Below are 14,768 nucleotides of genomic sequence, written 5' to 3' on the forward strand. Positions count from 1 at the left end.
CAGAGAGGCTTCTGAGAAATTCACTCCACGGATTTCTGCTTCAAGCCATTAGACCACATTTCTGAACTCCTCTCAGCTTGTTTCTTTCTCTGAACGATGAAGAAACACTCTGCCCTCTGAAGTGCTCTGAAGGCACTCGAGTTGTGGCCTTTAGACTGTTCATGTTAATTAAGTATTATATCTTCAGCTTTTAAGTCAAAATACTAACAAGAAGACAGTTCTCCACCATGCTCACGCTTCTCATGTGTTTACCTGCTTCTGTCTTCAAGATGTTCCTCTGTCTGTTTTTTTTTTTTTTCTTTTCTACCAGTTCTTTATAGAGCAAACTACTTCTCATCTCCCTGTTTCCATTGCTCAGGTCAACAAGGTTCACTGGCTACCCAATGCTGTCAACCACCAGCCCCACACTGGCATTCTGTATCCCTGAGCTCTCTTTCTAGTTCATTTTTCTACACATAGCCTTTCTCCCTCTGTGGTTACTAATGAGGAGGAGTCTGACTGCTTAGTGCCTGTGTCCCCTGCCAGGGGTATAGATAAACGAGAGCCTTGGGTATCTGGAATATGTGGGTGACAGTCTCCACATGCCTGTTGCAGAGGAGACATTCCGTAAGTGTTTTTGAACAAAGACCAGATAATCCATGATGCATGGGTTGAACTTCATCTATAGTCTCATGTGCTGACACAGATAGCAAGGAATTTTAGTACAATTAAAAGTTCAGAAATAACCTAAAAAATATGAGACAGACTGAAAAGGGTGGAACCATGAATACTTAACCCTCCCTTGAAAGAAAAAGAAAACAGAAATGGAGGCTAGAGAGCTATAAGAACAGAAGAGATGAAACCAGAGAGGGAAAGATGGAGTTTCCTTCAAAGGCAGGATGGGGCAAGCCGTGAGTAGGCAGAGAATGGAGTAGATGGTGGGCAAGAGCATGGTGTGAAAAAGGAGAGCATCTAAGATTAACTACCACTCTGTACAGCCAAAGTAGAAGGAATACAAACACTCATAAATTACAAAAATAATAATAAACAGTATGTAGAATATCCACACCATGAAATATTATGTAGCCATATAAAGGAAGGGAATTCTAACATGTGGGGGAGTAATAAGCCATGAAGTCATTGTGGAAAGTGAAAACAGTCAGAGCATGACTCCATCTGTATAAAAGCTCGATTGTGTGCTCATTTAAGGATATAGATCTTACATTAGTGATGGCCAGGAGGAGGAAGAAACGAAGACTGCTTGGTGGCTATGGGGTTGAGGTGACACTGTCAAAGCATTGTGAATTTCCCAAGTGCTACTGAATTGTATACTCCAAAATGTCTTGACATAATACATTTTATGTTATATGTATTTTTTCCACAATTAAAAGAGTAAAGTTGGAAGGGGACCTGAACGGTTGTGTCCTGGCTTCTCCAGCTATTGTTTATGTGGACAGAAGTCACTCTCTGAAATATGTCTTCTTTTAGATCATTATAGAATAACTGTCTTGCTCACCTTCCATGGCTACTGCAAAATCAGATGTAACACAGAGCATGTAAATAGACATTAACAACACACTGGCCTTTACTGGAGCATGCTTAGACATGTTCATGGGTTCCATTATTGCTATTCATTCACTCATTCATTCACTGCATCTGTGGTCCTCCTAATAGGCATGGACTACTATTTGAGGTACTGGAAAGGTACAGCCCAAAGAACATTGATGTCAGAATTTTAAAACACAAGGAAATCTAGACTTTGTCAGAAAGCAAGTGAAGGACAAGGAATGATGGAAGTTCTGGGTAAAGGCAGGCTCTGTCATTCTCAGACAGTGGGCAGGGTCCTCTCTCATAAGGTGACATCTCATCAGAGGCTGAAGGACAGAGAAATTGAAATGACAATGACATGGGCACAAGGAAGTGGGTACGAATGGAATGGTACAATGATCAGGAGTCATCAGGGCAGTGGGCCAACTCTAACACTGTCAAGCGATGAGGTGGAATTACCTGGACACCTTGAGATTCATGTTACAGGGAGGGTGGGTGATAATACAGGCAGAGTGTTGAAGGTCAAAATCCAGGACCTTTAGAAGAGAGTGATAATGCTCTGCCATGACCTTGAGGGGCAAACATGTCACCTTGCCATGTGGTCATGCCTGTCTGTTAGAATAAAGTACAACTGAGAATCAGTCATAATGTGGGGATCTGAGTAGAGGACCCAGATCAGGGGCTTTAAGATGGAACGAGGCAGAGAAGGCTCACCACTCAAGGCTCATTCTTTTTTTGTTGTTGTTGTTGAATTTTTTATTGGATATTTTATTTACATTTCAGATGCCATCCCCTTTCTCCTTTCTCCATTTCCCCTCCCTAGAAAACACCTATCCCATGCCCCCTTTTCCTTTTTGCTTTTATACAATTTTTTTAATGTTAATCAAAGGCTTTATAAGTTTGGTATTGCTCAATCCAAAGTGTAACCCAATACTCAACCTAGATATATCAACTATCTTTGACTGGTGGAGACACGTGAACATCTGCCTCCATGCCCCCCTTTTCTCTCTCTCTCTTTCTCTCTCTCATCACCTAGCTTCTCCTCTCCTTCATCTTCTCCTCTCCTTACTCCTTCTCTTCCTCTCAGTACTCCTTCCCCCTTGGCTCCTCCTACATATCAGCCTTCCTGTTAAAATAAAACTTTTCTCTCTAAATACAATTAGAGCATAATTATGTCAAGGCTCATTCTTATGCCACAGTGTTTTGTAAAACAAAGATGGCTGTCAGAGTAACAGTCATGGAGCAAAGGGATCCTGGGCTATGAGGATTAGAAAGCAGCACAGCTCTGAGAATCATTTCAACCCCTTCTGGATGGTTTGAGAGTTCATAGCCCTGGGGCTCTGGGGTTATTGATTCACCTTCCCTTTTCATCTTTGTGTGTTTAACATGACAGTGAGGGATGTGGAGATGGCTCAGTGGCTAAGAGTGCTTGTTGCTCTTGCAACAAGAGGACCTAGGTTCAGGTTTCAAGCACAATGGCTCTTGACTGCCTGTGACTCCAGCTCCAGAGACTCCACTGCCCTCTTTTGGCCTCTGTGGACACCAGGCATGTACATGGTATACCTATATTCGGATAGGCAAGCATTTATGCATATAAAATAAAAAAGGAATCTGTTTTAAAATTTACAGTTAGCACTCCATCTCTTCAAAAGAGCAAACTGAGTTCCATTTCTGTGTTACAGAACTCAGTGGGTTGCTACTTAGAAAGAGAACTGATGGGAGGACCATGAGATGAATGTATAATAAAAATGCTTTACCTGTAGACAGCCAGGTCCAGGATGATCTGATTGCGTTTCTCATCATCTTTCAAAGAGAAATCAAGTCTAAAATGGATTCATTTGGGGTCAGGGTCAGGGTGTGGAGGGAAAGAAGGGTGGCTTTAGTACATTGTGAAAATAACCCCATCATGTAATCAAAGTAAAAGACAACAGGTGTATAAAAATCCCCAGTGACAAACTTATTTTTACTAATCAGACAATAAGACATCTATGCTAATTTAATTTTTTTTTAAAGAAGCCCAGGAAGCCTATAGATAAATTTACTCTTTCTGACTTTGTTGACATGGTTTCAAGGAAGCTCCAAAGCACTCACTTTGGTGCAGAGATGGAGACACCTGGTGGTGAAGTGCTCTCTTCCATTTCATTTGCGTTTGCTAGAACCCAGCATGGGTTTTTCCTGGGGACACAAATGCTGCCTCTGTGTGCTGTGCTTCCAAATACCATCCTCAACTCCCAGCATCCTCGCTTCCTTTTCTCCTGGCCACATTTTCCCCATCTCCTTTCCTATTGCCATCCCTCCCGACCCGGGAAAAGCTGAGACACAGCCAGTAATCTATGACATTTATTTTATAAAGAAACAGAGGTTCACAGAAGAGGACATGTTTGGAGAAGAGGAACAGGAACCCAAATAGGCAAGGGTCAAAGTCCCGGACCCTTCAGTTCTATCCCCTGGCTGAGCCCTAAGTGTAACTGCTTTGCTACCAGCGTATTCCACAGAATTACTTGATCAGTTTCATTTTGAGCAACTAACTTACTAAACTATAATCTGTATAATCTAATATTAAACAATAGATACTACATTGTTTGGAAAATACAAATTAACCTTTACATATGGCTTTCACTGCAGGCCTACTGCAGCAGGGACTCCTATTGTTCCCAATAATCTAACCATATAGGGCTTCTACAGGGTCTCAAACAAGCCATGCACTCCTTCTCCCTTGGGATTCTTCTATGTGCTGTCCTGTCTGCCTAGATTGTTTATCCCACAATTCTATAGTCTTTTAATTTGAACTCTCTTTCTATGTAATTTAAAACTAGTTTTAGAGGTTTGTTCTGGGTCAAAGATAACCATTCAGGTCCCTACTATTTCTCCTTTGTCTCTAGTAATAAAATCCCATGAAGTACGTGGTTATACCGAATAAAAACATCACTTCCCATCCTCCCTTACGTCAAGATTAGGAGATATGAAGGAAGATGTTATGGGCACTTTCCAGGAGTTTCTTTAAAAAAAAAAAAATTGTGTCTTTTCCCAATTGACTTCTTTATTCGGCTGAGAATAACAGAGCATGGCAAAACATGAATCACAGAGACTCTTATCAGGGCATTGTAACTGTCTAGGTAAAGGGCAGCACTGATCCACCCTAAGATAGAAATGAAGGACTTGATGAATACTTGGACTCTGGTAATATTGAAATTAAAGTATGTGGAGATCATTGATAAAAGCCAGGGAGAGGAGAATTGGGAATCAAGGGGTTTGGGTTTTAGTGCCAATGGGTAGATGATTGTAAATGAGATGGAGAGAGTGGGAGGTAAGAATGTTGGGAGGGGATGGAGAGGAGAAAGTAGAGAGATGGGAAGCAGTTATTCTTTTTCAATCATATATGTCAACAAACTAATGCCACCTACCTAATTGAATATAGAAGCCTTGAACTCAGGGAAGAGGCACAATCTTGTTATGAATAATGTGAACACTACAGCTGTTTTGGTATTTATATTTGCCACATTTAAATTTTTTCATCTTTTTTTCTCCCCCTAAGTCCTCCCAGATCCTCCATCCCTTGTCTACTCAACTTTCTATTCTTTCTCTCTTTCTCTTTCTCTTTCTGTCTCTGTCTCTGTCTCTGTCTGTCTGTCTGTCTGTCTGTCTGTCTGTCTCAAAACAAAACAGAAAAAAACCCCATAGTAACAGCAATAAAAGCATGGAGTCTATTTTATGTTGCTTAACTATTTCTGAGCACGGGGCCTGTCCTGGGGTGTGGTTGACACACCCAGGGCCACTCCATTGAAGAAAACTGATTTTCCTTCTCCTAGCAGGTATCAACTGCAAATAGCTGTTTGGTTAGAGGTGGAGGACTTTGTACCCACTTTCCTTCTCTGTGCTTAGAAAAGCCATCGGATTTGATGATGTCCTGGCCCAGAAAACATGGCAAAACAAGGACAGCTAGGAAACTAAAGCTCATAGGAGGCCAGGCAGAGTATCTGGCCAAGCATAATAGGAAGGGCAAAAGCCTGCTTTAACAGAGAGGGGACTCTCTGTTCCACCCAATTTCCCAAGGTAAAATAAGCTGAGGCCTGGCAATGAATGATCACTGTGCAAATGATGGGACTAAGGAAATTTTTGGATAATACAATATTCAGAAGTGGCTTCAAGATGAAATATGAAGTAAAATGTCAAAGACTGAGTACTGACAAGACTGCTAAGAAATTTGGCTGCAGCTTTAGGCAGAGAAGGAGAAGTTGACAGAAACTAGCAAAGTTTTGTTCTTTAAGATTAAGGTTATTAAAATATGCCTGTATGCTGGTGCTGTTGGTCCAGTGAAGTGGCAAGGAGTGATGCAGAGAGCAGGGGACCCTGGAAGCTAAGTGTTGTATAATTAGAGAAGCTGGATAGTGAGCCAGCAAGGAGGCTGGGGCAGAGTCTTGACAGCATAGCCATCACAGCAGGAGAATGCTGTCTACCACAGGAAACAAAAGATGCCTGGTTGATTTTGTTGCTCCAGTGAAGTAAGGAACAAGGTCTTTGGTTGGGTCTATGGGAACATAAGGCAGTGCTGGAGAGGAGGAGGAGGAGGAGGAAGAGCTGTGACCTCTGCCTGAAAGTGACTGAGGGAATGTTTGCCAGGACAGTACAGGAGAACCATGGGTGACTTGAGACCTGTGGTACTTGTACCTGCATCAGGAGCAGTGGGTAAAGGTGGATGCTTCGCTCCATGCACACTGAGCAGAGGGGAATGCTCAAGATTAAACAATGCCAGGATCTGTAGGTTGGTGATGGTGGACAGGGGGAAAGATGGGAGCTGCGGATTCTGCTTTGGATTATAAAATCCAAAGCAGCACGAATACACAGTGTGAGTGCAATAAGCAATGCTATAGAGTGAGTGGATTCCTGTGTGGATGGAGCCTGACTGTTGGAGTGGAGGGAGTCTGAGACACTGGAGATGATGTTCAGTGAGTTGACAAAGTTAAGGCTTAGGACGTGGCAGCAAATAGAGGAATGAAAAGAGAATCTTACTAGAGCCAAAGGGAGAAAAATATGTCAAAGGTCACCAGGACAGAGAGGATGGGGTTAACGAGGTAGAGAAATTGTGGTCCAGGTGCTAGGAACTTACATGAGCTGAGAGGGCTGGTGGTTGGGAACTGAGTGGGCTTAGAAAGCTAAGAACATTCCAAAGACACTAGAGATTTTAGGGAAAGGGAGTCAGACAGGCAGCATGTTGCTGCGGGCTATAACTTTACTAGACTTTGGTTGAGAGGAAGAATGTGGTCAATGGTGGAAGCAGAATCTCTGGTTGTAGTCACTAAATACAGATACAAAGCACTGGAGGAAGGGGGTGATGCTGCTGGTGGATCTTTAAGCTCCAGAAGATACTGGTGGATGGCAGAGGGGGACAGGAGGAAAGGAGATTGGGGTAATATAAGGGAATATAATTCTGATAAAGACAGATGCCCTGGCACATGAAGGAGGAGGGATGTCCAAGGCCTAGAGCGACTAGAGGGCAAGGAGGAATAATTTCTTCAGAGATTTCTTAAAAGAACTGGCTTTGGGGAAGGGAGGGTAGTTAGTGTGGCAGAAGGAATGGTGCTCTCTCCAGGAATACAAGGCTCTGAAAGTCTCCGTTCCCTGTTGAAGCTGAAGATAGATTGCCTTCCCGTAAGACCTTCAGATTTGGTGAAGGTGGCTCCTGCCACATGCACTACCTCATCTGCTGTACCTGTCCTACTGTCTGGAACTGCATTCCTGTCTGCTGGATGAAAGGGGGGGGCATATCAGACGGGAAGCTGGAGCCTCGATTGTGGAGATCATGACAACTGGGCCAGTGTGGACAAGTCGGATACATCAGCTTAACTATGTGACCATATCGCTGACCTAAGGAGCCGATCTTCTGTCTGCCAAACATGCTTTCTGTGAAGATGAGATATGCCTGGGATGCCTCTAGATTGTCTTTGTTGTGGTAATGACATAGCAAATGAAATGATGGCAATAAATGGGCTTTGAGTAATGAAATGAAGCTAATGAGATTTAGCCTATAGGCTTGTTATTTGTATTGAGATTATAAAAGGCACTGTGGGCATGCTCACTAATTCTCAGCTTTCAGAGAGAAAGACAGACAGAGTACCTCAGGTATTATGAGACTTGAGGATTTTCAGGTTTTTTTCTCTCTCTGTTACTGAGGTATTTATAGCAATGCCTTTCCCTAGAATTTTTGAATGCTCACTAGATGGGTTCCAGAGAAAATGTAGACGGGAAGGAGAATGTCTCAGTGTTTTCAGCCAGACTGCTTGTGGCAGAGTTTCAAAAAAAAAAAAAATCCATAAACAGGACGATGACGCAGTGACAGTTTTCAGGCATAAAACTGTATATGGGCCAAGATTTCATGGGATGCATAGATAACTAAGATTTCCATATGTCAGAATTGTTTTCTAGAAACCAGGAGAATTGTACACTAGAAATAGAGATGTCTAGCTTTCAGTCATGCACAAAATGACATTATAGTCAAACTCCTTCACAGGGGTCAACATATTCTAGTCAAAGCAAGCCCCTGGCTGAGGCCACAGCAGTGTGTGCTCACTAGCGCCACCCCACCAGCAGTGTCTCCACTTAGCCTCACTTACTTGGCTTCGTTGACATTCAGGGCCTTTCCATCTTCTGTAATCAATTTCCGGGGTGGTTTCACATTCTTTTTCTTTTCACTTAAGGTTTAGTGAGGGTGATGGGAGACACCAAGGGACAGACAAGGGAATTAACAAAAGTATAAACGTTACTACTAATTCATCTTTGTATTACTTTGAGATACTTAATCATAAATCATAAAAACTTTTAGAAATTTAATCAGGCATTTGTTACCATACTCACAGCTCACTGAGAGTCTGTACCCTTAATTCTTCACTCCTCACTAAAAACCAAGCCAAGTTTTACATGGTTATATTTGTATCTCCAAAGACCAAAACAATTTGCCAGGGAGTTTGGATTGAGGAAGTAAATTCCTTTTCATGAAATACTCATGAATATTTAAATGAGTCCATTTTATGCATGGTTTACTCAGATAACTGTCAATTCTCCACGTGTGTGTATGGAGCTTCTGCTTTGGTTGAAATTACCATTTTTGAACTACAAGTGAAATCTATCCTGTGGAAATAAAAAATACTGGTGCATAAGGAATGTGTAAACTGACACTTCTCACAGCATCATTTCCAGTGGCACGTCCAGAACTGCTCAGACTATCTATCAGTGGAGGATTGATTGGCTCTGCTGTGGTAAGTAACATTGGAACGCACCTCACAGCTGTTAAAAAATGTGTTTTTTCTTTACACACTGATGAAGAAAAGTGTTGATGGTGTATCTAGCAAGCAAATATATACCACTGAAGTTTAGTTTCTTTTGGTATAGTGCTGATGATTAAATCAAGGATACATACATGCCAGGAAAGTACTGGACCACTGAGGCTGGTCCCAGACGAATTATATCAAACACAAACTATGCTAGAGGTTGATTTACTCAGATGAAGTTATAATTTCTTAAATGGCACAAATTTACTTTGATTTCAAATTTAAGGTTTTCATTGGTACGAGCTTCTTATTGATATAAAAGTGAGATGAATATTGATACTCTCATAGGCATTGTACCTGTACAACACATTTAGGAATACAAGGCTTAGACCCAGTCCTTCTTTAACTTTTTTAACAGATTTGAGATGGTTAGACTGTGAGTTAAGGGACTAGAGCAAATCCATGGTTTGGAGTTTATTGTTAGGGTGTTTTCTATGTTTTATTTAGAAATAGCTGAGTGGAGTTAACAGACAACAGTCCAGATTACCTTACATGGATAGTTGGTTTTCAAAACATCAGAAGTCCACAGAATTGACATGACAAACATGTCTGTAGTAATGTTCATTTTGATTAGAGACCTGTCTGCTCCTGACAGCTTCCTATATTGAATTCTAAGAAGAAATTGAGCATCTTTGGAGTTACTCCAGTTCTGGTGAGACAGCTACTAGGCAAGAATTGCCTCTTTCCTTCTACAGACAAATTACTGTCCAGAAAAGGACACTCTTGCAGAATAGTCAACTGATTATATCTGCCTAGACAGAGTAATCAGCCCTTAATAATCCTCCATCACTAAGGTCTGTCAGATGATTCTGGGCCAGAAGGCTGAAGATCAGATGCTCCAATGTTTTGTAGTATAGGCAGTGTCCAGGTGTTCAGCGGTCTCTATAAATTGGCAAAGTTTTAGAAGCTATGCTTTGTGCTTCCCATAATTTTAGTTAACTCAGCCATTCTGGATTTCTGATGGGGTTGAAAACTTATAGTCTCTTAGCCAATCCTGGCTATTTACCTTGAGAGAAAAGATTTGAGTGGATGGTTTTCAGCTGACATTCATTCTAAAGCCAAGGAAAAAGCCATGTTCAGAACTAAGTGTTTATTTAGGAGAGATGACAGAGGTTCTGGTTAGTCAACAAAATGATGGACTGGGTATGAGGACTATCTTGCACCTCACTGGTAAAAAAAAAATTGGCATAATTATGCTCTAATTATATTTTGAGAGAAAAGTTTTATTTTAACAGGAAGGGTGATATGTAGGAGGAGCTAAGGTGGGAGGAGTGCTGAGCAGAAGAGAAGGAGTAAGGAGAGGAGGAGAAGGAGAGGAGAAGCTAGGTGATGAGAGAGAGAAAGGGGGGGGGAGATATCGAGGCAGATGTTCACGTGTCTCCACCAGTCAAAGATAGTTGATATATCTAGGTTGGGTATTGGGTTATACTTCTGATTGAGCATTACCAAACTTATAAAGCCTTTGATTAACATTTTTAAAAAGTGTATAAAAGCAAAAAGGAAAAGGGACCATGTGATAGGGTTTTCGGGGGGGGGGGGGAGTGGAGAAAGGGGATGGCATCTGAAATGTAAATAAAATATTCAATAAATAAATAAATAAATAAATAAATAAATAAATATGAAAAAAGAGAAGTGATTTACACCGCTACAGGGAGAGGAGAAAGCATGGTGCTAGCAAACCAAGTTTGTTCATTCTTACCATGCTGAATGGTGGCAGAGGTGAAATTGAGGAAAATGGATTATACAAAGCAAAAAGTCAGCACATGTTTTTCTTTACTGCAGATAACATTTGAACATGTGAATAGGAAGATGTGGACACAAGGAAGGATGATATAACCATAGGCAACCATCTACCTTGAATATCTACTGTCTTTTAAATAGGGATTTTGTGTTAGTTAACTTTATTGTTTCAATCTAAAACAAAACTGAGCCTCGCGATCTGATCAAGCTATTTTAGTGACTTAGGACAGTAAAGTGATCTGGAAACACAGAGCTTCACTATTCTCAGTGTGGACAAGAGTACACATAGGACAAAAGACTGGCCTTTGTTACTGCTTTCTCCCAGCTAATAAAATAACTATTGCATACACAAAGGCAGGCAAAACAGCACAACTAAGACTCCATGCAACTCAGCTGTTCTTTTAAGGTGTTAAGGAAAAATAACTTGCTTCTTGTTCTAGGCTTAGTATAAGTTACTTATACTATATAAACATATTAAACACATGTATAAACACAAACAATACATATTCAGGAACATATACACATGTTAGGAAAACTGTAAGTCTACAAATACACCAAATTTATATTTCAAAGGGCTCTTAAATCTGTATAGAACCTTCATGTTTATTGGCTCATCTGATTTTATCAAAACAAACAAACAAACAACCAACCCACAGTGGAGTGGTCAAATGGGTGATGTGTTTTGCTTAACAGAGTAGGACCAGTTCTATGTCCTACTTGCAAGCATTACAGAGTGGTGGTGTGTCAGGATATGATTGTTCATTTTCTAAGGCTGCTCTCCTGGTCATCTCAAGGCACTATGTGGCCTTGACCAAATCACTACACTTTGCATTTCTCTCTCTCTAATTACTGAAGAACATTTTATGGGAATGGTAGAGACTTTTAGGTTTTCTACTCAGTTTCTTGCTTTCCATTGATGATCATAGAAAACATATTGTTTTTTATTCATCTCATTGCCATATAGACAACCATTTCAGAGCTAATTGATGACTGACATTCTCAAGTTCACAAATTGTAAGTATTCCTGTCAGTGGATATATTTTGTATACTAGATTTCAGTCTTGACATAGAATGGAAAGAAATAGAGCCTATTTCTGTAAAGGTGCAGTTGACAAAAGCATTGCTTAGGGATCCTAGAAATTAACACATGGTGAAATTGCATCGAAACTGCATTGTACTGTGAAATGTCCAGGAAAGTTGTACCATGAGAAGAAAAAGCTTGGTAAAACTAATTTTAATTCTTCATTTCACCCATTAACAAAACAGACTCAAGATGTTCATTCATCCCACAGAATAATCTTTTCCTTTGAGCCTTAAGTTGTACTTCTAACCTAGGTATAGTGGGTTGGCCTAATGCTGTCTGAACTCTAATGCTAATTTGGGGCCCCCAAAACTGGTTACTCCAAAGATGAGAGAGTCTGCACTTAAGGCACTGAGTGACCCTAGCCCCAGTTAATTGTGATTGGTGAATAAAGATGCCAACAGCCAATAGCTGGGCAGAAGAGACATAGGTAGGGTTGAGGTTTCAGGAGCTTGGGTAGAGGAAGACCAGGAGGAGGAGGAAGAGGAGAAGGAGGAGGAGGAGGAAAAGGAAGAAGAGGAGGAGAAGGAAGCCACCATGAGATAAGGGTCAAGAGAACATGGCCCCAAGGGCTGCCCAGTCAGAGTTAAGAGCAGCCCAGATGGAACATAGTAAATCGTAAGTAATAACTTGGGGTTATTGATAGGGAAATAGATTCTAACAGCTTGGAGGGAGCTGCCCAGCTTTTGTGCTACTTAAGGCATGTTGAAAATAAAAAGGCCATGTACATGTCTTTCATTTGCTAACTCAATGATCAAGGCAGGGTAGAAGCCTCAGCCCAGGAGTTTTATTAATTTCCACTATACCTAGGCCATACTATTTCTAGTATGTAAAGTGGCTAAAAGAAAACAAAACTCTATCTCAAATATCATAATCCATGGTGTTCTAAACTTGTATTTTTATATTAATGAAGTTAGTCAATAAAATTCAACAGAAAGCTGTATTTGGAAAGGGAAGATTCATACAGAATGGTTAATAATGGTTTGGCACAGACAATAGGTAAAGCATGTACAATGGAGAGAACCTACAGTCCACAGGAGAGTGACTCATTCAGTCATAGGAAAACTGAATACCTTAACTTATCTTGGGCTTTACGTTGTTTTTCCACGTGTCTGAGAGTTTCCAGTCGAGATTCAGGGGTGAACAAAGACGGCTTATTCCAGAATGCCAGATCATCTTCAATTTCATCCGATGTCTTTGTGTTGTGTTGTTCTTGTGTTTCTGGTACCTGGAGATGGTCTTGGTTCTCCATGGCAGATGAGCTGGGCAGAGCAAACAGACCCAGAGCATGTAAGACCAAGAATGAACATAGGGGTTTTATCACTAATGCTTCTTCTTAAGTGCCTTATGCTTTCCTATGTTAACTTCATACCTGTGAATGACAAATGTCATTGGGAGGTCACATGAACTAAGATGAAGGAAATTATTGCCCCAGAACCAAGGCAGACCCTCAGTATTTTTTTTCTTTAAAGTATCACAATACCCAGTCTAAACGTTTATATGCCTAGTTGATATAGGTTACTTGGGAAGCTTTGATTTCTGATCTCTCATCAGTCTATTTGCAGATATAGAGAGTAGTCCATGGGTCCATGCGGAATCTTGCAGGAGGTACAGGTGATCAGATGAGCATAGAGATCACTGGACCTTTGAAATTTCCCCCAAATTCAATCATCTCCTATCAGATCTTCTCTCTCTACTGCTTCGATCGAGTTCTGGCTCTAATTGACAATTTGATCATTTTATTTCAATGTTCTTCAAGAATTTCTCCCTCTAAATGCTCTTCAGAGACATGAGCCTTTCCGGGGCATGGCCTCCACTTCATTTTTCATGGTTAACTTCTGATTATGCTACTTTGTATGGTAGCAGTTCTCTGTTCTCTCATTTACCCAGTTTTGTGTATTGTCTGGGAATGAAATGATCTCTCTATGTAATTGAATGAGTGTTTTATAAACTATTCAGCATTTGTTTGGCATGAATTTAAGAAACTTACTGAGCCAGATTCCTGGGCAAGACAGACCATGAGGTCACTTTCAGGGCATGGTTCTGTTCTAGTAGAGAGGACATAATAGCAGTGAACCATAAGCACTGGGGAAGCCTCTCTCCCCTCATCACTCCCTAGAATACGCATTCATTGTAAACATATCTGAAGCTAAGTATATTAAAAAATAACTCAGTATATATTAGATCACTGTATATTTGGAGATCATTGGAGGTCATTACCAAAAAATACTTATTTAGTTGATCTTCAAAAAGAATGCTATTTTTATAAAGGCATTGATTGGACAAAAACACTGAAATTCAGATACTATGGGCAGAGCATACGAAAATGTTCTGCTTGTTTTTTTTTTTTAACATGCTATAAACAACTGTGTATTTTAATGAATAAAATCATGAAAACAGCTGGAAAATGGACTTCATCCTACAGCCAAAGTTCTTTATGGTACAGAAACATTAACCTATGGGGGACTAGTAAGTCTACAATATTCTTCTGCTGGATTACCACTGGAATAATTAGCTCCAGCCTTATGTAAAATTTTCCCTATAAAGTTGGCTTACTTTCACCTTTTACGATCTAACATTTAAAAATGGTTCAAAACCTCTGCCTATGAAAAACTAATAGAACTGTTCTGCCAAATGAAAATAGCAATAGATGACTCTTAGTGGAATATAGCTATATCCATGGATGGATGCATTGTTCGCCCAACTTCAAGGATGCCTCTTCTTGCAGCAGATGGTAATTTATACTGGGGCCCAGAACTGGATGATATACAGAGAGTGAGAGATGTTGGAGCCCTCGGCTGTAAATGGAATGTCTTATCAGGCCCCTCCCCTAAAGGCTAAGGGAACAATATGGAGGAGGAGGAGGAGGAGGAGACAGAAAGATTTAAAGGGCCAGAGGGATCTCTGGAAATCTCCAAGGAAACATCTCCAAGGAAACAGTGTCTTCGATTCATGAAAAGACTGATAAACACATGAACTCATAGCAACTGTGACAGCAAGTTATGTACAATACCTGCCCAGATTCAAGCCAGACAAAATTTCAGCACTAGAAAAGAGGAAGTGGGTGACAAGTTCCACCCCTAATTAAGAAGCTA

The 14,768-nt window shown here is 40.7% G+C and overlaps 1 protein-coding gene across 9 annotated transcripts in view; it reads right to left on the bottom strand.

The window, feature by feature from the left end:
- The window catches only part of Dnaaf11 (dynein axonemal assembly factor 11), a 104,500-nt gene that overhangs the window by 57,834 nt on the left and 31,898 nt on the right, over positions 1–14,768 (bottom strand). For 7 of the 9 annotated variants that reach the window (XR_013103313.1, XR_013103314.1, XM_034517156.2 and 4 more), the window contains 3 exons: positions 12,747–12,935; positions 8,139–8,216; positions 3,285–3,350 (listed from right to left, as the gene is read on the bottom strand). Coding sequence is in view for 7 of the 9 variants with exons in the window: in XM_034517156.2 (XP_034373047.1) it covers positions 3,285–3,350; positions 8,139–8,216; positions 12,747–12,935 (333 nt within the window). In the remaining 2 variants the exon portion in view is untranslated. The remainder of the gene's footprint in view (positions 1–3,284; positions 3,351–8,138; positions 8,217–12,746; positions 12,936–14,768) is intronic. The other 2 variants (XM_076911422.1, XM_076911420.1) reach the window with 1 other exon arrangement.

This window comes from Arvicanthis niloticus, chromosome 13 (genome assembly GCF_011762505.2).
Source record: "Arvicanthis niloticus isolate mArvNil1 chromosome 13, mArvNil1.pat.X, whole genome shotgun sequence".
Lineage (NCBI taxonomy): Eukaryota > Metazoa > Chordata > Mammalia > Rodentia > Muridae > Arvicanthis > Arvicanthis niloticus.